The sequence below is a fragment of the Pagrus pagrus genome (assembly GCF_965226575.1).
Source record: "Pagrus pagrus genome assembly, chromosome: 6".
Classification (NCBI taxonomy): domain Eukaryota; kingdom Metazoa; phylum Chordata; class Actinopteri; order Spariformes; family Sparidae; genus Pagrus; species Pagrus pagrus.
The window spans coordinates 18,905,381-18,930,049 of record NC_140190.1 but is presented as its reverse complement, the minus strand read 5'-3'; the positions used below and the strand labels follow the sequence as shown (position 1 = coordinate 18,930,049).

Below are 24,669 nucleotides of genomic sequence, written 5' to 3'. Positions count from 1 at the left end.
CAAATAGGAAAACACTGATGTGCTGTATCAGAACTGAATGTAATTAAGCATGAACAAATGTTTTGCTTCCCAGAGAAATTGCTATGGATGTTTTTAAACAAACATAATCACAATATTAAAATATTTTGAATTTTGATGCCAACTACAGCTGTGCAGCCCTGGATGTTGGCACCTGCTTCACCAAGCATTAGAAACCTGCCTTCCCCTTAGTGAAATAATGTGTTGTGAGGGCCAAACAGGAAACACTCACAGCGACATGTAGCAGACGTCGGATGGCCTTGTTGTTCCCGGAGCCGCAGTAGGCCATGCCCACCGTGTACATACCAGAGCGTCGCAGGATGGGGTCCTATCATAGACAATGAAAGAAAGCAGAGCTTTGAGACTACGTGTCTGGATACACAACTACAATAACATGGTTTGAGTCATGTCCCACATAAAGCTCTCACAAAGGACTCCTGGCAAAAAGTATGTGAAAGCCTCATGTGTGACATAAAATAAACACACAACACGAAGTTGTATGAGTACAGACAGGAATCAATACATCCACACATGACACCTAGAAGGTTTATGGAGAGCAATGACCTAGTACAGAGGTTTTTTTTCCAAAATATCCCCAATTCTTTCTCTCTAGTGATAAATCAAGCATAATGTATTGTTACTATATGCGTAAGTTGCAGAAATGCCACAAAAACAAAGTACTACAACATGACATATACCAACATGCTTTGTATGCCTTCAAGCCTTACCTTGTCTCTGCAGAGGCTTTCAATAAGGGCATCAGCCTCCTCCATGCGTCCATACATGACCAGGGCAATTCCCACTGCCAGACCACGCAAGATCTTCTCGTGCTGCGTCTCCTGAGCATAGCCCACCATGTCCTCAATAGCCTGGGCTGACTTGGATCCCAGCATGACCAGACCCAGGGCCAGGCCTGCAGCTTCGCCTGAGAGATTATATGATATTGTCAGCAGGTTTTTTTTGTTTTTCACATGTTCATCTATACTTGATTTGGGAAAACATCATTCTTTCATTCACGCAATTTTCCTTTTCAAGTCTTTCATCATTAATTTGTTAAAACGTTCAAATCAAAATGTTTGAATGTATTAGATAAGACAGATGTAATAGCAAAGCAGTGAGGACTATAAACTTCAGAAAACCTTTCCATTTTGAGAATTTTGTCTAAAGCCTACACACCAGTAACAGCATCATCCTGGTACAGGTTGGACTTGAGGAGGTCGTAAACATCCTGTCTGGCTGTACCCAGTGCAGCCAAACCAAGGCCAAGGGCTCCCCCGTGACGGACAATCTATGACACAGAAGAACAAAACAGACCGTAAGAGTTCGAACACTGAAACATAAATGAATAAACTAACACAGTGGATTTAACTAGCTCCTGGTCTCAGCTACAAACTTCTAGATGAAGCTTTTGATTCTAAATCCACGTAAAAATAAATTGTCCTTTTGTATTACTAGTTAGTCCAAATAAGTTCTGAATAAGTTCAGATTCTCTCCTTCCATAAGTCATTTCAAGAATCACATTCAAGTATATTTGACAATGACCCTGCATTTAGAGTAAACGTCAAAAAACTCACATCATTGCTGGCGTTCTTGAGCTGACTGAGCAGGTAGTCAATGATGTCCCCGCCGTGGTTGGCATGAATGAGTCCTAGAGCGTACAAGCCTCCTCCCTCCTGGTAGGCTGAGCCAGGGGAGGTGTCTTTGGGCAAATAGGTGGCCATCAACTGGAGAGCCTCTTTTTCATGTCCCTGGAAAACACAGTTGTCTATGAGTTTCTAAATTGAATCTGTAATAAAATTGTGTTTTTTGATTTATTATTATCATCAAAGAGACATAAATTTACCTTGTGGATGACACCCAGACTTGCTGTGGCTGTGAACTTAGCCCAGTTGGTGGCTCTTGCAAGCCATTCCAAGTTTTCTCTACAAATTCAAACAAAAACAAAATTACCCTTGGAGTAAACGGCTCTCTCAATCTCTGTATGCATACTATGAAATACATGTTTCCATTCTGGCACCACAATTACCTAAGGAACTGATCACTGGTCGTTCCTGTGTGCATGAAAGAGTTGGCTATTACTGTGGCTGTGTGGCACACCGAATTTCGGACTGCATCCTGGAGTGACAGAAAAAAACAACAAATAAATATAAAAGCTCAAGCTGAGACTGATGTTTATTTTGCACAATCTGCAATTCGTCTGAACACGTAAGCAATATTTTAGTCTCAAAGCCTTTCATCTTGTCGTTTTCTTAAATCACCTTTGTGTTTTTGAGGATCATTAGATCTGTGTTGTTATTTCGGATTAGGAACTGCAAGTGCAGCTCAATGGCCATCTCCCCGCTTAGGATTTTGATCATCTTGGCGTTCTGGTCTTTCGGCTCATCTTTCTATAAAAACACAGAAAAGCAATATGATGGTCCGTTAATCGAAGTTGTTTTATTTAGACACAGAAAAATGACGCCACCCAGTATCACAAAGGTTCTACGGTCCAAAGAGCTCACCGTTTCAGCTGGCTTTCCAGCAGGGGAGCTGCCAGCCTTGTCATCTGTCTCCATTGCATCACTGAAACACACAAATAGAAACAAATTTGGTCAATGTTGAATCATTTCATAATAAATAAGTGACTTATTGATTCAAATAAGCCTATGTACAGTTTCAGGTAGAGCCTCAGGTCTCCGCTATATTTACTGCACTTGGCCTAAGAGCTACCCAATTAGTGAGCAACAAAAATAATGGTCAGATAAAATTTTATCAATGTACACACTTAAATTGCATATTGACATAATTTGCACTGAAATGTCATGTCTTCCTCGTATAATGCTGCTTTATAAAAAACGAATCATTATTATGTTCACGACCTCGGTGAAACGTTCTAAATGTTCTGAACTTGTGTACTGAACCATCCTGCTGGTATGTTTAACATTCTGCATTTTGTCAGAGGACTGACAGACTCAGGTAAATCTTTTCCTACTGTGCTGGAATAGTTTGGGCCTTTTGGATACTTTCCCAGTAACTCTTCGTAGCAAAATTTGTAAACATGAACAAGATACATAGCTCCAGTCTAGTTAGTAGTTTGTCCTTATTCTCTTCCCCAGCCCACCTGTCTTTGTCTGGCGTGGGCACAGTGCCGGTATTTGTAGAGCCAGGGACTGCAGGGATAGGTGTTCCAACGGTCCGCAAGTTCTGGATGACAGAGGACAGGAACTGCTGGCTGGCGCTCTCATACAGGTCAAAGCAGATCTGATAGGCCATCAGCAGGTTGTCCTCCTTCACTAGCTTCTCCAGGATGTCACTCACAGCCTGCGGGTCATCCAGGAATATCAGGCACTAAAGGGTTGAGGAGAAAAAATGATTAGAGGGATTTTACTTTCTGACACAGTAAAAGTAGAGAAATGTATTTCATCAATATATATAATCGCATCATAAGCTGTTGGTATGACTCAGGGCTAATACTGGCCAGTTTGTTTAAATATCTTGAGTATACAGCTGATAATATGCAAACTAACTTCAATCAGTTGCCAGTTCATTACTGAACATTAAGGCTTCATCAAGAAGAAATTAGTGCAGGGCTGGTGTGTTAGAATGCATTAGTTTTAGCTAAGGGTACTTAACTGAGCCTATATTATAGCGGCATCACCAGACTAACTAACTAATCTAACACTGCAAGTAATCAAAGAATGAATTAAGTTAAAAGATTAAAGAACATGTTAACTAAAGATGAATGGCTAAATGATGGTTCAAAAAAGCACTAGAAATTAACATTATTAATTACAACTTCTAAAACACAGAAATCAAGGTTTGTGTGGGATTTCTTTTTTTTTTAACTCAATCAATAGAGTTTTAAAAAAATCCCCATTCCTCACACTACAACAGTGACTTAACAGAACATATTAGAACAAATGTGTTTGAAAAATGGCATGTATGAATTACATTGGTCAGGCTAGTCAGAGAGATGATGCATTAAGTGGTTTCAAGGATCTGATTGTTACCTGGCAGACATTGATAAAATCAGGCTTCTCCAAGTTCATGTAGAGCTTCACTAGCACCCGCAGCACCTCGTTGCGGAATTTCTTGTTCTGCATCAGGGACATGCACACCTTCAAGCTGTAGGCTAGTAGGCCACTAACATCATTCTGCATGAGAGGAGAAATGAAAAAAAAAAGGATATAAAATTATCAAAGTGATTCATGAAAAGCTAGAAATCTTTCAGTAAAATCAACAGCAGTAAACAAATTGTGGATAGTTATATGAGAATTATGCCTGCAGGAATTATGACCGAAGAGATTTGTCAAAGTCAGCAAGACAATTTTTTTTTAAATCTAACTAAACCGATTCTTTTATCAATGCTAGACTCTTGCACAACACTTAAGAGCTCAATCTCAAATCCGTCAATGAATAACAGTAGGTGCTGACCGATTCTAAGATGGTCTTCTCAAACATGTCAAGTCGCCTGGTCTCCAGGGCAATGCCAATTGCCTGCTTGTACTTGTGGTCATCTAGGCAACGCAAGAACATCTTGTTGACAATGCCCTCAAGGCGGGGGTCAATGCTTTTCTTCTCCTCGTCCTCTGGCAGCTCGGCATTCTCCACCCGTAGCTTGGTGTAGTGGTCGATGCATTTGGCTAGCAGCAGAAAAAAAACAGGGGATTAAAAATGAGAAGGGCTCCATTTAACTTCTGAATTCAATGACGTAATTCAAGTCCACATTTTATTCCACATGCCCCTCATTGGCTTGCTCCACCACAAATCCCTGTTAGGTTTAAAACTTTAAAAACTAGAGTTAAGAAATGTTTCCATTTTTTCCATTTAAGTTACTAACATCACACTGGTTAAGAGTCACAGCAGTATCCAAATAAGAGAAAATCTATATGATCATTAAAGAAGCAGGTAAGTCAGGTAAATGAGGTCATGTGGTTTTGTGTGATCACTCACCAATGATGGTCTCCACATATTCTGAGTCATCTGTGACATTGAAGAGCTCTCCAGCACCAAGAGCATAGTTCAGAGATTCCTCAAAGGCTCCGAGGTGGTAGAAAACCTTGGAAGCCACCAGGGCAGCAAATGCTCTACTCCGAAACGTCTCATCCTCATACAGGACCTCGCTGTGAGGGGACAACAGATAGTTAGACAAGACTGAAGTTAGACTGGACTAGCAAGATATCTTTTTGTGTTAGTGCTGAATGTAAATTATCAAATCTAAATAGTCACAGCCTCTGCCAGAAATACGCAAGCAAGGATCTGCCTTGGAAACCTAGTCAATCACACACACTCAAAGATCATTCAGGAATCTTCTTGTCATAATAAGGAATACTGCACTGCTCTGACTGCTATATTTCATCTGTATCACCACTTGTATGACAGGTGAATAGATCACACACCTGATATACTTTTAGTTAAAGGGAATCTTTTGCGCTACAACAGATGCAGAAAAAATACAACTAGGAGCTCAATTTATTGCGGCTTAATGCAACATTGTTGTGTCATTTATGGTTACAATACTTACATTTTATCTACTGATCCTGAAATCTCAGCCCAGAAGTCATTCACAATAGAGTTTAGCTTTTGAAGGGCAAACTCCTGCAAACGAAACAGAGATGTTGCAGACAGTTAATTTACATAACAGTTCTGTGTTAACCACTGTCACACTGTAACTCTATCATTACATGGGATCCAACTTAGTTTACTCCACAGCTTTTATAGTTTGGGCCCATGAAGGAAGCTATGTCAAGGTACAGTCAGTATTGAATTGTGTTTAGCATTACGATTTCTCAAGTAATACACTGTAGGAATTTAGCAGGGAGGCACTTAATAAAGCTGACTAAGACCATGATTATAAAAAATCCGAAGCTTGCATTGAAAGGCACCCAGACAACAGCCTCTTGTTTCCGTGGCCCATGATGCATTGAAAGTAAAATCAATCAATGCGAACAGGGAACAAACAGATTAATAAAACCATTTACTACCCCTGATACTGTAAGCACCTCATTGTCTAGGACGAGAGAAAATCATGCCGCACCTCAAACCTCTAAGGAAACCTCCCAGAGCTATGCTTCAATATGACATATAAGACAATAATAAATGTGTTTGAGGAAACAGCTGAAGCTCTTCTAGAAATCAAAGGTGTATTTTAAAAGGCTGTATGTATTACATACAGTGTGTGTGTGTGTGTGTGTGTGTGTGTCATTTTAAAAGTAAGTAAAAACACACTCACTTAATCCAAGTGAATCTCTATACCTCTGAGAGGCATTTGACATGATTAAAATATCTCTGTGTGGGGGTTTGACATGTTAAAGCACCTGATACACTACTATGAAACCAACTCTTACCTTGAGCTGTGGCTCCTCTTCATCAAGGAGCGAAATAATCCCAGCTGAAGAAAAAATAGAAAAGGAAAATGTATTTATTTATGTATTTATTACCTGATTCATTAAGTAAATAGATCTTCTTTAACAACCAAGTATACATTGTGTAGTGCAGCTTAAGGTAGGGCAGGGAAAAAATTAATATATAACATGTTAAGCATAACATATCAGAGCCAAGTACTCCTTTTACATGTTCAGCATTTGTCTATAATAATTTCTTCATTAACAGACAGTAAATACAGGGTCCATTTGATTAACAGTGTACAAACAAACACTTTTTTAAAAAAATGGAGATTATTCAAATGCTACACCGCCACCTATATTTTACTATACATCTGCAAATTATACCTAACTATACAACTAAAAAGAAATTCAGATTTAAAAACCTATAGTAATGTGGCAAAATAGAACAGGTTCAATGGTCAAATTAACCTGTTTTGAACAATTTCACCGAAAGCAGGTCACGAAGAATATACTAGTTTTATCATGTGTTTTGTTGTACTATTTCCAAGATGAAAAACAATTGTCTTGTTGTTCATATAAACACGAACTTGACCACCTTGCTGTATATAGCTAACTCAAGATCCTGTAACGTTACAGTGTTATGAGAACTGTTAGCATTAACGTTACGGTGACTTGTACCAAATTCCTACATTTTAACAGCCGGGCAATTAATTAAATCGTCGCCTATTTATACCAAATACACATTATAAACAGTTCTTCTTCCCTGAAAGACGATTTGGTGGATTTATTCGTTATAGCCGGTTAACGGCTGACTGACAACTGCTACATTAGCTGTGTGACTCAGCTAAATCAATGGCAGATAGCTAAAGTTACGGCTAGCAAAATAAAAACACTTCCTACGACTTACCGGCAGATGTTATCATGATTGGCTCTTTATTCCCTCCTCAGCCCCACAGTCCTGTTTCGACGGTGGAATTCCGTGCGATTTTTTCAGGAAATATAGAAAATAAAAGGTTTGTAGTATCTGAAAATGCACTCCAGCAGAACCAAGCGCAGCCGCTGCTAACTTCTTTTTGTCCAGTACCGCAAGTCCCCTTCTAAAGGACCTGCAGGTTGGGTGGCCTCGTTTATGCCTGATTAGAAATATACAGAAATAGAGTATTAGTCATTGTATCCTCGTACGCCCGACCAATTCCTAGTATCTTAAGTATTTATAATATGACCTTACACGTTATTGTTGTAGTTAAAAGGAATTATGGGAAGACAGTAATTGAACGTATCCGATTTATGAACTGGCTTTTGTAAAGGTGGTCTATCGTGAATCAGTTCTTTCGCCTTTCCGTCTACGAGGAGGTTGCGACGCGAGGCACATTGAAATCATAGGTACGATGTGTCTATTAGGCCAGTAATATAAATATATTTATGACAGTACAGTGTTGATCAATGAATTTGACAACCGAATCCCAATATGCTATTTTTAGTCAAGAACGCACATTCATACAAATTCAAATATGTTTATTTACATATTTATATGAATGTACAGACCAATAACCTATATAAATACATACAGAGTGAAAAGTAGTTTCATCCATTTTTTATTAGAGATAATACTATTATCAATAGCAATTATATAAGGCACATAATTCTAATAAATGAAAGTCGAAAAATGAAGAAATTGACATCGATAAAGCATGGCAGGATTATCCAGCTGCGGGGGCCTCAGGGGGAAAAATAGCTGCTGGTCCCCTATTATGAAGCAGGACCCCACCTAAGGCCTATGTTATGTCAGCTGATGTTAAGATTTGGTGATCAAATAAGCAAAAGACCAGAAGCATGGGAGATTTGAGGCCACTGGAGATCTGGGGCCAGGTGGTAATCCAACGCTGTTCTTGGCTATACATTATGTTGAAAGAGTATTTTTGTTGTAAGATTTTTAGGCCTAGGTATAATGCAGTTTCTTAATGTACTAAAAAAAATAGCCACCTCTCTATCTAGGCCTGTGTAAAAAAGAAAAGAAAAGATAAAATAAAGACAAACTGGTGTTAAAGGATGCGATATAATGCATTTGACTAACTGACCACAGTTACCCCCTAACATACACAGTAAATCCTTTTCTGACTAACCATTGTACATCAAAGACTGTGTGTAAATGAACAAGACAGCAACAGATTTGACTATTTAGTAACATAGTGCTTCATGACAAAATCAATGTTGGCTCAGCCGTAGGAATATTGATAACAGTAACATGTAGTAAGGCTCTGTAGCATGGTAGCACCAGCTTGACATCAAAAACAGGATTGTCTACAGTGATAAGCCTCCAGCCACAGGTCATGTGCCATGTCATCAGCTGTCTCTTCCAGCTGACTCTCCATCCACAGGAGGTCCAACAGTCAGGGAATTGGTTTTCAGAGGGATGCTTTCCTCTATACTTTCAGTGTCACCTGGAGAGAAAACACACATTGAAACCATTCTTATTCTAATGTGCAATTGAGTTTAATGAAATTAATGTGATGACACAATTAGGCTGCAGTGGGACTGAAGTATTTCTCTGCTTCTCATATATGTGATAAGTGTTGAAACTAGGTGTCATAGCTTAATAAACACACACAATCACATTATCGACTAAAAAGCTTGTGTGCAAGATCAGTTTGATGCCAAAGAAGTTATTTTGTTACTGTTTCAATTTACTTTGTGTTGCATTCAACCTGCCTCAAATGTTCATTTTTTATTTTACATTACTACTTGAAGATGTACAGACAGTGATAGTAAGAGCAAAATATTATTATATTTCTTAAAAAAGTAAGGCACTATATTATGAAAATGCTAAATATTTTCTGGCAATCTGATATATTGAGGCTAAATTGCTGTCATCTGCTTTTCAAGTACAGTTTATTTTTAATCCATACAGAAGCCGATGATGAGTGAATGTGTCGATGTCTTTGTCTCTTAGTCCTGTGATAAATGGGTCATCTGTATTCATGCCTTTTGTCCATGAAGTGTCCCCAATAACCCTGAGCAGGACCAAGTATGGAATGCATAAGAAAAGAAAACAAGGAGGGACAGAAAAATATCCTGTGCGGGAGGGGAAACGCCTGTATAGCTCAATCAAACTGAACTTTGGGACGACGTTTTGTACCTCTTTTCCTGTTGGTTGGAGAGCCGTTGACCTGGCCTCCGAGTCCTCTTCTCTGAGGCCAGAACAAACATTGGAATGGCCAGAAAAGCGGGTTCCCTCTATCCCGGGTATTATCTGAAAGGCAATAATAAGCGTTTAACAATTTGGCAGCTTATCTAAGGGACTGATTGTTTCATGAATGCTCCTTTTGTTCCTGGGCCTTTGCAGCCATGCCTGGGAAGAAAAATGTGTGGTCTTGTGAATGTCATTGATTGACCTATATAGTGGAGCCCACTGACACAAATCACTTTTACTGTTTGTTTACAGTGTTCATTAGTTAACTTATGATAAGGAAATGTATTATCCTTACAATATTAATTTAGTTATGTCTATAGATTCAGTACCAGTAATAATTATAATGATGAGTTGTAGGTTTGTGTGTCTGCACTGTAGGCTCATCTTTTTAAGTGCTTTTGAAACTCTCTTCTTCATATCTAATATTTTATGAATCATCCCATCTGGACGGTGCCCTGTTTAAACAAGCCAGGGTTCAAACTTCATGTTGACGAGCATTCTGACCGTGTGTTTGAGAGCAAACATGAAATCCCCGACATGACATTACACTAATTACATGAAGCAGATGATATCTGCTCTGGATTAAGATGCAAAAACTACTTTGAACAAATGGACGTTATTACACCTGCGGTTTGAGATGAGTTTATAACTGTGCAGGCGTTTCTCTTGATGGTGAGCATTTGGGCCTCCGTCTTCGGGATGAACCAGCCGACCCACATCGTCTCTGGTGAATGTCTGTGGAACACTGAGCGCATCAGACGCTCCAGGATTTGCGCACACTGATGCGTCTCGGCGCACTCCTGTCTGGCGCGTATTAATCCAATCAAAGCTGGCTGGGCGATTCTTGCGCGTTTCGTGCGTGCCTTTACGTCCTTTAAGATCTCTTTTAAGCACAGCTGGTTGGAATTATTGCTGATAAATGTCTGTCTGAAGATGAATATGATGAGAGGAGAGTCTATGGTTCGCTTCAGGCTATAGATGTTCGCCCTCCTCGTGGCTGTTCTCTGAACGGTGCCATTGCGCGTTGGCCGCTTGTCCTCTCCCTCCGGACAGGCTCCCAAACCCAAATCCCTGGGCCTCGCTGTGAGAGGTATGTCATTGCTTTTAACGGTCTCTGTCGTGGAGCGAACGTGGTCTGCACTTACACTTGACGGAGGTGAGAGGAGCAGTTCGTTTCTCGCCAGGCAGCCGGGAAACATTTCACTGATGAACTCCTGTAATATCCCAGCGTCCTCCCCGTCCACCTCTTTACTTTGACATGGATCACACACCAGAAAAATCCTCTCTCTACCTCCGATCAGAGCTATAATCTTCTGAAACTCCCTCTCCTCCTCGGGCAGCGTGTCCTCCTCGGAGGCCGAGTCTGCCATCCTTGCGCAATTTCGGCGGCTATTTCCAACGAGCCGTCAAACCATTTACTGTGCTCCCACCTTCGTGACCGGTGAAGTGCAGAGAAACTCTGTCACGGTCAACATGAACCCCACCATAGAGGGTGGGAATAAAGACTCAGCATCCATTTCTATTGGCTGGTCAGTTAAGTGGGCGGGACCAACTGTCAACTACCACACACATCACAGGCTCGTTTCAAGATAATACAGTTAATCTTTAATTGATCATAAACACAAAACAATGATGATTAACAAGATCACAACAACAACATGAGCTTCAAGCATGAAGAAGATATTAATTTGTCATGAATTTCTCATAAATAATCCCCGGAGATCCAGGGCTGGATGATGAAATCAGGGTGAGGAGGTCACTCTCTTCACTCCCACCACTCTCATTGTGAAGACTCCTGCCTTCTCTCCAGTGTTGTAGATGCCTGGCTGCTCAAAGAGACAAAGAGAGGACAGTCATGAGCACCAACCCCAACAAAAGAGCTTCACTTGTCAAACCTGCTTTTTCCACATAATTCTTAAATCAGCTTCAGCGACACTCGACTTCTCTGTAAAACCCAAAAATGCCTTTCACCCTCAAACCCCCCACCACTCCACCAGCAGCCTGTTGAGCACTCCAGACTCTAATCCTTTAATCCACACATGCCTGTTCTTTAATTAAAAGGTGCTGTCAGTCTGAAATGCCATCGAGTTTGTGAATAAAATACAGATTAAACAACTTCAGCTGCTGAGTTTGTGTGGGCTTGACTCAATGTTTGTCGATGAATAAATGATAAACCATACAGTCCGACCAAAGCCAAAACTTCTGCCTTTAACCTTTAGACTGGCTGAGCATTGATTAGTCGGTAGGTGTGTTTGTTGTTTGGCGTTTCTTCAAACAGAACGCAATTGCATCATCATATCCAACTGACTGACAGAGCTAACACTTCACCGGTAATTACTTTAATTTTGTAGTTGATCACATCTATAACCCCCTTTTTTCTTTTCGATTGTATTTAATTTTCATCATACAGACCAAACAGAATGACAAATCAACTACCAAACACACATAGCCCACATTCAGAAACAAAGCAACGACAACAATAAAAAGACAACGACCACAGAAAGCCAGACCGTACAGAGATACAGTTTCAGCCTAAAGAAAACACATATCAAAGACTGTCCCACCCAGACATAACATAGCAGGAACTTCCACTAAGATTTAGGAGAATTAAAATGTCTCATAATTGGGCCCCAGACACTTTCCAATTTTTTCACAAAACCCATGTGTGTTAGTACGGAGCCTTTCAAGATGTGTCCCTGAGAAGAGTTCCCTAATCCATCTAGAAAAACAAGGAGCAGTGGTAGCCTTCCACTCCTTTAGGATTTTTCTCTTTGCCACTAACATACCGAACATGAGTCTGCTGTACAGTATGTGACAGTGAAAGAAAGGCTTCGGAAAAACCGAGCAAGGCAATCAATGCATCGGATTCGATATTTTGATCATTCATTTTGCAATACCAACTAAAGATATCCTGCCAAAAGGGACAATCTTAACACAAAACCAGAAAGTATGGCCTAGAGTAGCTTTTGTTACATTGCAGACACATTTTGTTATTTTATTTCTTTAGAATAGTGTAATCCATGCATGACTTTAAAGTGGGTAAACTGCAACCTTGTATTAGGTTATCACATTTCTTAACTACATGATATCTGCACAAGGGAAAACTGTAGGAGCTCTCACTGAAATCATAACATTAAAGGTAAAATCTGCCGTGTAATTTTGAATTTGAAGTACACAATACACGTGTATGTCTTTAAAGTTATCTAGCTGTGTTAACCTACTGACCTCTTGGTACTTGGACAGGAGGAGCTGAGGGTCAAGAAGCTCCCTTGGACCGGTGAGAGAGACGCGCAGACCCAAGCGAACTGCAAAAAAGCAAAGTTTTCATATGAATCACAAAAGAAATTGTTTGGTATCCCTGCCCACTTTATCCAATCTGGACAGAGAACTCCATAAAGAGGTGGGCCTGTCTGCTCGTGAACGCGCAGAGAGCAGGATCAAGCTACCAACTCCAGCGCTCCTGGTGATGGCTCATACTACCAAACAGGCCAAGTAATGAAACACACTTTAAGAAAAGAAAGAAGCAAAGAAAGCGCCAAGGAAAAAAGGAAAGGAGTCGTGCAAGTGTGGTGACGTAGAGTGGAGTAGCTTCATACACATAGCACACAGTATTCTTTCTTTTAAGAATAAATCATTAAAATACAAACAAAAAACAAGAAGATTTTAGTGGTTTGAATGAAATATTTTAGTGTCCCATGATGGACTGACTGTAGAGATGTGGGCGATTGTGGAAAACCTCCCAACAGCTGACTACACACTCTGTCTACCTCCTCCCTCCGGCATGGCCACAGTCGCTATTTTTAAAGTTTCTGTACCTGTTCAACAACATTTCCCTCTTCCTCATTACTTAAAAAAACACTACTTTCCTCCTGTGTTGCCACAGTGCAAACACAGTGTGAAGATGGGTCTGTTAATGTGAGACAAACTAAAGGCTGTTCAGACTTTCACACCCCCACAGTTAATATAACCTGAAGGGAAAGAGTGAATACCTTCTGTAGCTTAGAAGAATCACATTTAAAAAGTAGCTTGAATTCTTCCTTTTGCTGCCACCTTGTGGTTGAAAACTCTGTAAGGGCGCACATCTGTCCCTGCCACACAAAGTTATACAGCAGTGGTAACAATGCTTTTGATTAAGTGTGTTATTGCTCATCAAAGATAGTCACAAAACAGTATATGTACCGGTATCATCCTCCAGAAACTTTTATTTTATAAAATTATGAAAAAAAACAAAAAAACAACTCATATCTGCAAAGGGATAGGTAGTACAAGGTGGGCGGAGAGTATCTTTAAAGACATGTAGGTTGTGAACTATACCAGTCTACTGACATGGTTTTCAAACATTGTCCTGTGATTCAACAGAGAAGCTGTTATCCAATGCATTAATTTCCTCTTAGTTATTTAATCACAACTACAGCTGATACAACTCAGCCGCAGCTTTTCTCAATTTACCAAAAGTTTTTAAATTAAACCTCAAAGATATTGAACAATTTTTGGGGTGCGTGACTCTTGCACTTATCTTGTTTTTCCTTCCCTATTCTAGCGGGCAGCAACAAGTGCCATACATCATCTGATTGAGGAACCTCAAGTTTCAGTTCAAAGCTTAGACACTCTGTTTTGCATGTGTTTTTGAAGCATATGGATAGGATTGGCTGTTCAAAATAGCCACTGGCTAGGTTTGACAGATATAGAACTACTAGTCGTAACAGTGTACTAATAGTGCTGATGATTTTGCTCTGTAGTGAAATGACACTAAAAAACAAAAAATTGAAAGAAACAACAAAGCATTAATAGCATTTGGTCTTCTTAGCAGCTGTTGACAGATAACATTTTTTTGAGTTGAGAGAGGAAGTGTGATAAAATTGCACAACCTGTGATCTTCTTGTCTGATACCAGCTCTCTGAGAGAAGGAAGATCAGCAGCAGTCAGAAACGCTGGAGGCAAAACATCAGTGTCAATGGAGGAAGACCTTCTTTTTCTGATATTGTTTTCTGTCGTGTTGGTGTCATGTGGACTCTGCAGAGGCATCGGTAAGACTGTGGAAACATAAAAGAAAGACACGGCATTCAGTTATAATCTTTAAGTTTTGATATAGTTAAAATATATAATGTCAGCGCTGATATAATATGCCAATATTAACTTGGCTTTGTTTGCTCATCGAGAGGTGCACAGAAACACTGATAACCTGTGGTGGAGGAATGCTGCAGGAGTGGCTGATCCTCCAGTGACCCGGAGTCGGCTTCTCTCCATGGGTCAGACCCTCCCAAAGAACCTGAGACATTTTGTTCGGGGAAGTTCAGAGCAACTGAATAACACAGGAGAACAGTATGTCTAATCATATAATTTTACAGATTTTCAGTGTTATTTTTAAACTGGCAATGTCATGTTTGAAGCCTCAGACACTTAAAATTTTAAACTCAGATGAGGAAAAAAGGAACAAACTGATAACAAGTAGATGAATGTACGCATGACAGTAACCAGTTTTACTCAAGAACAAACCACTTTTGAATATCATGATGAGATGTTTATTGCATACCAGGACTTTAAAGGGGCGCTATAAAGTTTTGGAAAAGAAATTCCAACTCAGAAATCTAATACTTACAATATTAATGAAGTAATAGTAAACTCTCTGAAATATTTTTTTTTTCCATAACTGAATAAACAAGCTGTTCTCAGAGGAAAATAAGGTCACTAGAACACAGTTTGAAGCTAGAAAGGTGGCAGGGTCCGCCACATATAAACAGTAAACCAGTATGAAACTGTGCTGACCTTAAGGGTCGGTTTGTATGTTCAGTTTGTTCAAACATTAACACAAAGAGAGTTTGTTTATTTAGTTTGTTAAGGCATAAAAAAATCAATCAATGGAGATCTTTCTCCAAACTACATAGTGCTCCTTTAAGCGCTATTAAAATGTATAATTTACTTTTTTTATCTTCCCATTTTTCTACGTCCTAACCTCAATGTTTCCACTTTATTTTGTGATTTTAATTTTTTAGAACAACTTTTCCTACAGATGAGAGATGTTCAATTGATCCATAAGAGTCTCAGCTGGGTTTGTGTGTTGATGATTGCCACTGTGTTTCCTTTGAAAACCCAACTTGTCTTGATCAGGAAATATATATGTATTACAAATGGCTGTTTTGTGTTTTTTGATGGATTTTGTTTCTAACACTTTCCGGTCATTGTTGACACTTTTAGGAACTATTTGATTACATTATTATCAAACATTGTGAAAAACAATGCAGAAAAGATTTACATAATAGATAGGTAGTCTATGCGGCACACAACACTATCAAACAAACAAGAGTTTATACTTGTATTAATAGCAGATATTTTTTACGAAATAAAGTTTTGTGTAAAAGTGTAAATTTCTTACCGACAAATTTGGCTCCAAGAAGCAGGAAGAAAAGCAAGTGATCAAAACCAACTCTGTTCCAACTTTCAAACTTCTGAGCCTCAAAACAAGCTGTTCTCTTTGTCATAGTGAGCAGAAAGGTAAAAGCAGAACTGGAGGAGGTGTTTCTGGCAGAAAAGTTATCATGCCCTAGTTTTAAACAATACCCAAGGAAGCAGAGCAGGAACAATGGGTGTGACATTTCAGCCAGGTTTTGTCTCTTTACAAAGGCTGAGACATGAAGGAGTGGTGGTCACATGTGAAGCAGCTGTTACACAATTTATCGGGGATATTTAATACCAGCACAGATTCATGTTGTATTATCAAAGTTTGCACCTCATTCAGATTTCTTGAAATGAAATATGAAATAACCCAGTCAACAGAGCACATATAAAATGACATCAAAGTTCGTGCTCTGATGAAGTGTCAAATGTTTTCAAACATTTGGGGGAATGCAAATCATTGTCAGCTTGCAACATGAGAAAAATGCACATCTTTCATATTGTACACTATGTACATGTGTACATTTGCTGGCAGAGCTCCTCTTAATTCTGGGACCTTTGAAAAGATCATCTTACATGAGGCCCAGTGAGTCTGAGTACAGTCACCTCAGGATTCAGAGGGGCGCTGTGCTTCTCTGAGAATGACCTAGGCAGGGGCTGCACACACACACACACACACACACACGAAAAACTTCTATCTTTGCTACTTTAAATTTCCGCTCCACTACATTTAAGAGGAGAATACTGTACTTTGTTTGCCACCACATTATTTTTAATCGACTGATTACTTTTCATGACTAATCGTTTCATTTGAAAAATGCAAAATAATCGCTTAAAAATGTCACAATTTCATCATCAACAATCCCAAACACTAAGACTCTTCATTTACTCTCATAAATGACAAAGAAAAGCAGCAAAGCCTTACATTTAAGAAGCAAATGTTTGACATTTTTCCTTAAAAATACTAAAATGATCCTATTTTTGACACTTTACATTTAGCTTTTAAAGGCGCACTCTGTTGTTTGGAAGAAGACATTTCAATAAGAAGAGAAAAATCTTCACTGATTGATTTTCATGACTCAAACTTCATAAACAAACTGTTCTCAGAAGACAACACATTTCATACTGTTTTACTTTGTTTGTATTTGCAGGAGCTTTTTTGAGTAGCCACCATTTTAACTTCAAACAATGTTCTGGGGACTAGAAGTATTTTTGTACTGTTTTATTGCCCTTTTAAGTATATGTAACTTTCATATTGTACACTATGTACATGCTTCCACATGCATGCAGTTATTGAGTTATTCCACAAGATGGCACTTCAGTAAAGTAGAATCGTGGACAGTATATTCCTGGAAACTTTGTGATAACATTTTGACACTGCATGGACTGCTACCCAGACTATTGCCTGACCTTGTATTAAACTTTACATTTCTATGAGTTAGCAGTTAGTAGTGTTATGTACAAATATCACAAAATAAATCCATCAATATATATCAACAACAGTATCTCTTTACTATAGAATAAAAAATCCTTGTTTTGGAAAAAATCTCTTTTGGAAGACATATGTGGTGAACAGTACAGGGCAACCATGTGGCTATGTGGTAAAAAAAATCCCTTTCCCTTTATCCCAGTTTTATTTCAAGTTTTATTACAACATACAATTACTTTACCCTACCGCTGACTGCTATGCTTTTGGGCTTTTAAATGTATTTTTTCTTTTACACCTCTGTATAATATAAAGTAAACAGAATTACTCTGGATATCTCCGTCAAATTAAATTTTTTTGAGAGAATGCATTTGAAAGTATTGACTGATAATGGATTTTTTCCCCTTGGTGACGATTACTTATAGAATAATGCCATTATGTTTCATTTTACTTTGTGACATCAGTCATCAGTTTTCAAATATACAATAACTTTAATAACCTACAGTGTTACTGTAGGTTAACATGCATCTGATTTTATTCAAAAACACTTTTTTGTATGCATTTTTACTGCAAATATATTTGTAGCATTACTATCGTAGTAATGGTAGATTTTCATTACATTAGTCACACATTACTATTACATACTGTTAATTGCATCTTTCCATATAGAAATACCCAGGAATAAATATTTTACTAAACAAAACAAACAGTTTTATACTCACAACCTGTAGAAAGTAGATCAGTTCATAAAGCTGTCTTATTAGATTTCTGAATCTAATATTTTTTAACAACAGTCACTCCTTCAGTTTAATCAATATATCACGGACAGTTAAAGAATAACCTTTAGATGGCAGGATTGTATAGTAATTATGGTTTATTTTAGGCAGTAAAAAACTTGTGCAGGCATTTGCCCACTAGGTGGCAGTGTCTTCCTACTGATAGTGATATTTTTTACTCGTCTCCTCAGTGAAACCTTGTCAAGTCCCTGGTGCTTGCCACCCAAGAAGCGTCATGCACTGTGTTATTAAATACATCACCAATACCACAGTGCACTGTGTGACTCAATGAATGCCAGAGAGGAACCAAATATTCACTCACTATCCACATGTCAAAACGCAACAAGTTTGTTTGGGAGAAGGAATGAAGAGTATGATGAATATGAGTGTCTCGGCCAGCTCATCTTGTTTGTGGTGCCATTACTACAGGATGACACACCAGTCACAGAGAACGTCCTGGGTGTGTGTGTGTGTGTACACCACAGCTCCATCTGTTAAGGCTTTGGGACACAGTTTAGCTGTTGATACACTGATCATCACAAATGGTTTAAGCCACACAGAGGTCACAGAAATTCCCTTCAAAAGATGCTTCTCAATTAAACGGTCTGCCTCGTGTGTCAGTCCCACGTCAGCAGGCTGACACAGGGAATGCCGCGGCTGCCTGGGGAAACTTCAGGCACGCAAATGGCTGGAAAATAAGTGACGGTGGTGGATTTGCACTTGTACATTTGCTGGCAGAGCTCCTCTTAATTCTGGGACCTTTGAAAAGATCATCTTACATGAGGCCCAGTGAGTCTGAGTACAGTCACCTCAGGATTCAGAGGGGCGCTGTGCTGCTCTGAGAATGACCTAGGCAGGGGCTGCACACACACACACACACACACACACACACACACACACACACACACACGAAAAACTTCTATCTTTGCTACTTTAAATTTCCGCTCCACTACATTTAAGAGGAGAATACTGTACTTTGTTTGCCACCACATTATTTTTAATCGACTGATTACTTTTCATGACTAATCGTTTCATTTGAAAAATGCAAAATAATCGCTTAAAAATGTCACAATTTCATCATCAACAATCCCAAACACTAAGACTCTTCATTTACTCTCATAAATGACAAAGAAAAGCAGCAAAGCCTTACATTGAAGAAGCAAATGTTTGACATTTTTTGCTTGAAAGCACTAAAATGATCCTATTTTTGATACTTTACATTTAGCTTTTAAAGGCGCACTCTGTTGTTTGGAAGAAGACATTTTAATCAGAAGAGAAAAATCTTCACTGATTGATTTTCATGACTCAAACTTCATAAACAAACACGTTCTCAGAAGACAACACATTTCATACTGTTTTACTTTGTTTGTATTTGCAGGAGCTTTTTAAAGTAGCCACCGTTTTAACTTCAAACAATGTTCTGGGGACTAGAAGTATTTTTGTACTGTTTTATTGCCCTTTTAAGTAAGTATTAGATCTGAATACTTCTTCCACCGCTGACATGGACCTGACGAGATGAACGTAAAAACTACTTTCCCCTCAGTGATTGCAACCCTTCAGTCCCCTTCACAAAATAAAATTCACTTTAAACTCAGCTAAACATTCATTGTGCAGACAGAGTCGTCACTGTGAATATGTGTCGGCAGTGTTGCAAACTCTTGTAACTTCCTGGCTACAAGATGTTGCCTTTAAACTTTGATGGTTTCCATACTTCATCTTGAAATGAAGTGTAAATGTCAATCAAAGGATCCCTGTGGGTTCAGAATATTCAACCGCACTTCAGTTCCGAAACTTATTTAAAACCCATAAGATTACCTCAAAAATGCATGGATGTGAAGTTGAAACAAGGTTACTTTTTTCTTATTCTCAGTTTTAATACAACGCTCTAATGCAATATTGGCATCACCATTCATTGGTCTTACATTTACCCGAAGCAAGTTTGTTTTTTCTTTACAAACTGTACGATTTTCTTTCCTGTTTGAATATGCTTTAGCATTATAATGTTTTATTTATTATCTTCCTCCCTTTGTGTTGATCACTGTGTGAACTAAAAGACAGAAGAAAGATTATATGTATTTTACATGATAAATCAGTATGCACTACTGATTTTGCTTAAACATTCTTCTTATGCGTTCCAAAAAGCATCTAAATGTGTGTTTTAAGAATTTCATGAATTTTTTATATACTGTATAATTATTTGTTGTAATGAAAACACGTTTTACATTCAGAGTATAGTATGGTTGCTTGAGGCAGTTCACACAGCAGCATACAAATACACACATGCAAGCGTTTGGTTTGGAAACTGCTATTGTTCTCTTCAGATACACACAGAGTCAGAGGTCACTGGGTTACAAGTTAACTCGTAGGTGCAGAGAATCGCGGCCCTGTGGAGCCCTGTTAACCAAAAAAGGGGAGAAAACACAGCACAAGTGTCCTCCAGGAGCCCTGCTACTCCTCTGTTCATCCTTTCTCCAGGCCTGAGACATTTACAAAGCCAAACAAACAGTCCACTGTAAGCAACTTTTCCAGCCCAGTGGGCCTGGACACAGAGGACTTGTCCACAGAGAAACACGAGGAGTGGAGGGGACTGGGGGGGTGAGGCACAGATGGTAACACCTTGAATACGTCAGGCTAAACCCACAGTGCATGACAGGTCAGAGGTCAGCAGAGTCGACAAGCACCACAGACCCGAGACCCGCTGCTTTCGAACTGCAAAACACTAAAAGCTCTTGAAGAATTCATCAGAAGAAGAATTAGACTGATGAATGTTACTAACTGATTACACATTTACTACATTTGAGTTCTGACTAATTGAGTAGACTTGTTGTCCGTGCTCTTGCTTGAGAATTCAAGAAGTTATCTGCATCCTCCTCCCTCGCAAATCCCTCTTAATGACATCAATGACATGTGCTGCTTGTTGATTTTAAAAGCATCGTCTGTCAATATTAATGAAGCATTTAGAAATGAAATTATCTAGCAGGACCCATTCCAATCTACATAGCTTCATACATATAATAGTTTATCTTGGGTAATCATCAAGATAAGAATCCTGACAAAATAAACTAAAGGTTTTACAGAATAAACTGAAACATAGATACAACATCTCTGTTATTTATCTCGAAGAATGGCCAATAAAAACTGTGTCCAAAAAGACTTTCACCTTATGATCTGGCAACTTTTCTTTCGCAGAATGTGAAATTTTATCAGCTGTATAACTAAGAAACATTCTTCAGCTCCTGTCATCACTCACAGTGGTTTCAAGGAACAAAACTTAAAGCTAACACGTGTACAAAATCCCAACAGACTCTGCCTTTGTATTCTGTAATGAAGTGACATTGTGTGGTTATGAGACATTTCCATGAGAAGACAATGAAGACATCTTGTTGCTGAGGCAATGTCCTTGTTTGAAAATGAATGTATATTTCGTTTTGCCGTCTCAACAAAGCATAAAGCCTTCGAGGACCTTCAGCTGTGAGGCAGAGTTTTATGATGCAAATCTTTCAGACAAAAAGAGCAGGTTTTGAAATGCAGGCCTTGGCGGCATTAATTGAATTATCTTATCTGAACTGCAGGTGCGTAGCCACATAAAGAATGACGTCAGAGAGAAATAAGAAAAGGCAGTGACCATGGGCGAGCTCCTTTCAGCAACAAAATATCTGGAAAGTCGCACTGTGTTTGGTGGATGGAATGATGCGCTGAAATGCAAAGAAGTGAGAATGCTGCAGGCTGAAGAAGGTGCCGATTGCACGGATCTTCAGTTGTCTGCCCAAACATCTAAAGTGAGGTGAAAGAAGTGGAGAATGCATGTAGCAACACTGCTAATTCACCAATCACTACCACTAATTGCTGCCTCCTGAGGAGAGGTTAAGGAGACAAGTCAGAGCCTCTCTGGGTGCTTCTGACTGGCTTTCTGCCAAGATGTCATCCATCCTGGAGCCTAATCAAGTTATCATATCAACAAATCTCCCATCAGGGGCCCCACGTTTGACACTCCAAAAAGACACCCAGAGGGGGACTACAAATTTCTATCAGCAGGACGCTGAGGGCAGGAGCCGGCCTGGCCGGGCGGTCATGAAAGCTACCTGCAGCTCGTGGTCAAGCTCCCCTCTGGGACGACACTCAAACTGGACTCTACTGCTCAGCCCTGGACATTCCCTGAGAACTGGGGGGACGCAGAATGCGCTTTATTTAACGCTGCACACAATAGTCCGGAGGGAACACAATGTGGTTATCATGCAGAGTGTGGAGGGGAGAGCGGCGGCTGCGGACCCCCTGCGGTGGCGTGAGGGGACAGGGGGTCAGGGTTTAAGAGGCACGCTGGCCTCGCCTAGGGAGAGGGTTAATGTACTGTTAATCTGAGGTCAGAGACGCACCCTCACACTCATACATCACAGCTGACAGCACCAATCAGAAGAGGCAATCCTCTGTCATAAAGTGCACATTGGTGCTAGAGCTAAATGACTCTTGCAGGAACCTGTTATAAAGGTTTAATATGAGCCTCATTTGAGGGAAGAGAGAGTTTTGTTCTATTTTCATGAATACAAAGTTCAACATGTTGATCAACAGACTCATTAATAAATGAGAATGAATTATAGAAAATGAATAGCATGAATGTGAATCACCAGAGCAGCCGCTTGAATAAAATGTATGATACTGCAAAACATATGTGTGTTTAATTTGTACATTTAATACATAACGCGTTCGTTGTATCATCATCGTTGTTCAGATTACATGTTTATGAGCTGACTTTCATTCCTGGAAGAGGAGAAGTGGTTGTGGCATGACAGCCAGGAGAGAGACGGTGTTTCAACATTTGTAAGTGCGAACCCACTGGACATTTTTGACAACTTGTCTTGGAAAATTGCGGTCGAAAATCTGGTATTTTTACGGGAATTTCACGCCATGCTTGTGGCAACCGAACAAAAATATTTACCCATCCCTAACCTAGTGTTTTTTGTGCTGAAACCCAACCAGAACATAAGCATGACGTTGTCACAACATAAAATTGAAAATTGAAGATAAAGAAATATAAAGTTGCAACATAACGACACGTAAAGCTTCAACATATCTGTGGTTTGGAGAAAGAACGTCACAGAGGAATACATTTTCCGGAACACCGTTTTCAAACACCATAGTTAGATCAGTCCATTAGGCAGAGCTGTATGTTTGTGTTTGAAGTGCTGACGGTGCATGGAGGCATGAGAGCAAGCATTCCCTGGATGCAGAGGGGTGTCAAGATAAGGCGATAGGGGCGGGATCTGGCTCAGCATAGATGCAAATGTTTGACATGCTCTTTCACCATCCTGTTGTCTAAAAAAGCGCACTTACACATCCACACATGCACAGCCATGCACACACACACACGTAAGGACACCATCTCATGACTCACTCCCGCATCAACAACACTGATAACAGATGTCATCAAAAGGTTTTTGTTTGGAGTCTGCGATAAGATTTTTATCCTGCTGAAGTGCTGAGACGTGGCCTGGTGAAACGCAGAGCGGAGCCTCTGACCTGTCTCGCTCGTTATTCCCTCTCACGGGCCCATTAATTGAATTAGCTATTCATCGAAAAGTGGAGAGTGCACTGAATTAGTCTCTCCGCTCTGCTACTTCTCAATCTTAAGAGTCTCCTTAGTAGTGTGTTGACTGGTTTTCATTGTATGTGGCTGCGTCTCCGCCGGCCTGTGAGAGTGGAAGGGGGAGACAGGGCAGGGCAGGTATGGAACAGCCCACAGGGGGGCTAACCTTTGACCCTGTTCTGGAGAGGGACTCGGGTCTATCCAGCAACACAATACTTCCAGCATACAGCCCTCCGCGGCTGCCTGCTGCTACCCACAATGAAGCCCTTTGCTGGGGTCTCCCTGGGCAGAAAGGCCCCCTGGAGCGCTGACTGCCATCCGGAGGTCTTTCAGCGCTTTCTCCTCTCCGTACCTCCGGCCGACGCCGAGAAAGAGAGGAAAACCTCAATAACAGAGAAGATACAAGGGGAACAATGGTCTTTAGAGGGCATTTTAACCCGCAACAAACAGTGTCAACATCTGTGGGGAGTGGATAGATAGATAGACACTGTGTCCGCCATGGACAGAAAGGGCCCTTTCCTTGTGGGCAGTCACACTGAAAAGGCTACAGTGTTGTTTTGTTGTGTTTGAGAGGGATTTGGTCCCCGTCTCCTTTCAGCTGCAGTTGAACCGCACTGTGGTGCCGGCGAAGCAATTTTGTCTCACTGGAGAGCCAGGGCAAAAGATGAAGCAAAGCCTCGAGAGCAGGGCCTTTCTTCCCATGGCCCGCTCCTTTAGGAGGGGTGAAAAAGATTATTGTCGTACACATCGAGTGAAAAATGCATCAAAGTCGGCGGGGAGTGTGGCCCGGATTGAGAGTGCGAAGGGTTGATGTTACGAAGAGGGGATGAACATGGACACATGTGGCGTATAGCGTGTGTGTGTGTGTGTGTGTGTGTGCGGCGGCCACACACAAGCCCAGACGCGTGGGAGTGTATTGGATTCTCATGGGCTGTCTGGGAAAGACACTGTCCCTCTCT

At 40.1% G+C, this 24,669-nt stretch overlaps 2 protein-coding genes across 8 annotated transcripts in view; both read right to left on the bottom strand.

Annotated features, from left to right (window-relative positions):
- psmd1 (proteasome 26S subunit, non-ATPase 1) overlaps positions 1-7,424 on the bottom strand; it is a 39,935-nt gene extending 32,511 nt beyond the window's left edge. The window contains exons 1-15 of the mRNA XM_084355804.1: positions 7,252-7,424; positions 6,345-6,388; positions 5,522-5,595; positions 4,951-5,120; positions 4,432-4,640; positions 4,008-4,151; positions 3,119-3,345; positions 2,520-2,580; positions 2,277-2,405; positions 2,045-2,133; positions 1,862-1,940; positions 1,593-1,766; positions 1,195-1,306; positions 747-943; positions 251-346 (exon numbers count right to left, since the gene is read on the bottom strand). Coding sequence (XP_084211930.1) covers positions 251-346; positions 747-943; positions 1,195-1,306; positions 1,593-1,766; positions 1,862-1,940; positions 2,045-2,133; positions 2,277-2,405; positions 2,520-2,580; positions 3,119-3,345; positions 4,008-4,151; positions 4,432-4,640; positions 4,951-5,120; positions 5,522-5,595; positions 6,345-6,388; positions 7,252-7,267 — 1,821 coding nt within the window. The 5' untranslated portion in view covers positions 7,268-7,424. The remainder of the gene's footprint in view (positions 1-250; positions 347-746; positions 944-1,194; positions 1,307-1,592; positions 1,767-1,861; positions 1,941-2,044; positions 2,134-2,276; positions 2,406-2,519; positions 2,581-3,118; positions 3,346-4,007; positions 4,152-4,431; positions 4,641-4,950; positions 5,121-5,521; positions 5,596-6,344; positions 6,389-7,251) is intronic.
- Positions 7,425-7,844: 420 nt separating this feature from the next.
- LOC311259116 (uncharacterized protein C2orf72 homolog) overlaps positions 7,845-24,669 on the bottom strand; it is a 35,705-nt gene continuing 18,880 nt past the window's right edge. Inside the window, exons 1-7 of one of the 7 annotated variants that reach the window (XM_084355990.1) lie at positions 15,908-16,081; positions 14,717-14,836; positions 14,403-14,567; positions 12,760-12,839; positions 10,160-11,360; positions 9,481-9,594; positions 7,845-8,785 (exon numbers count right to left, since the gene is read on the bottom strand). In XM_084355990.1, the coding sequence (XP_084212116.1) occupies positions 8,688-8,785; positions 9,481-9,594; positions 10,160-10,904 (957 nt within the window). In that variant the 5' untranslated portion in view covers positions 10,905-11,360; positions 12,760-12,839; positions 14,403-14,567; positions 14,717-14,836; positions 15,908-16,081 and the 3' untranslated portion in view covers positions 7,845-8,687. The other 6 variants (XM_084355991.1, XM_084355992.1, XM_084355993.1 and 3 more) reach the window with 6 other exon arrangements.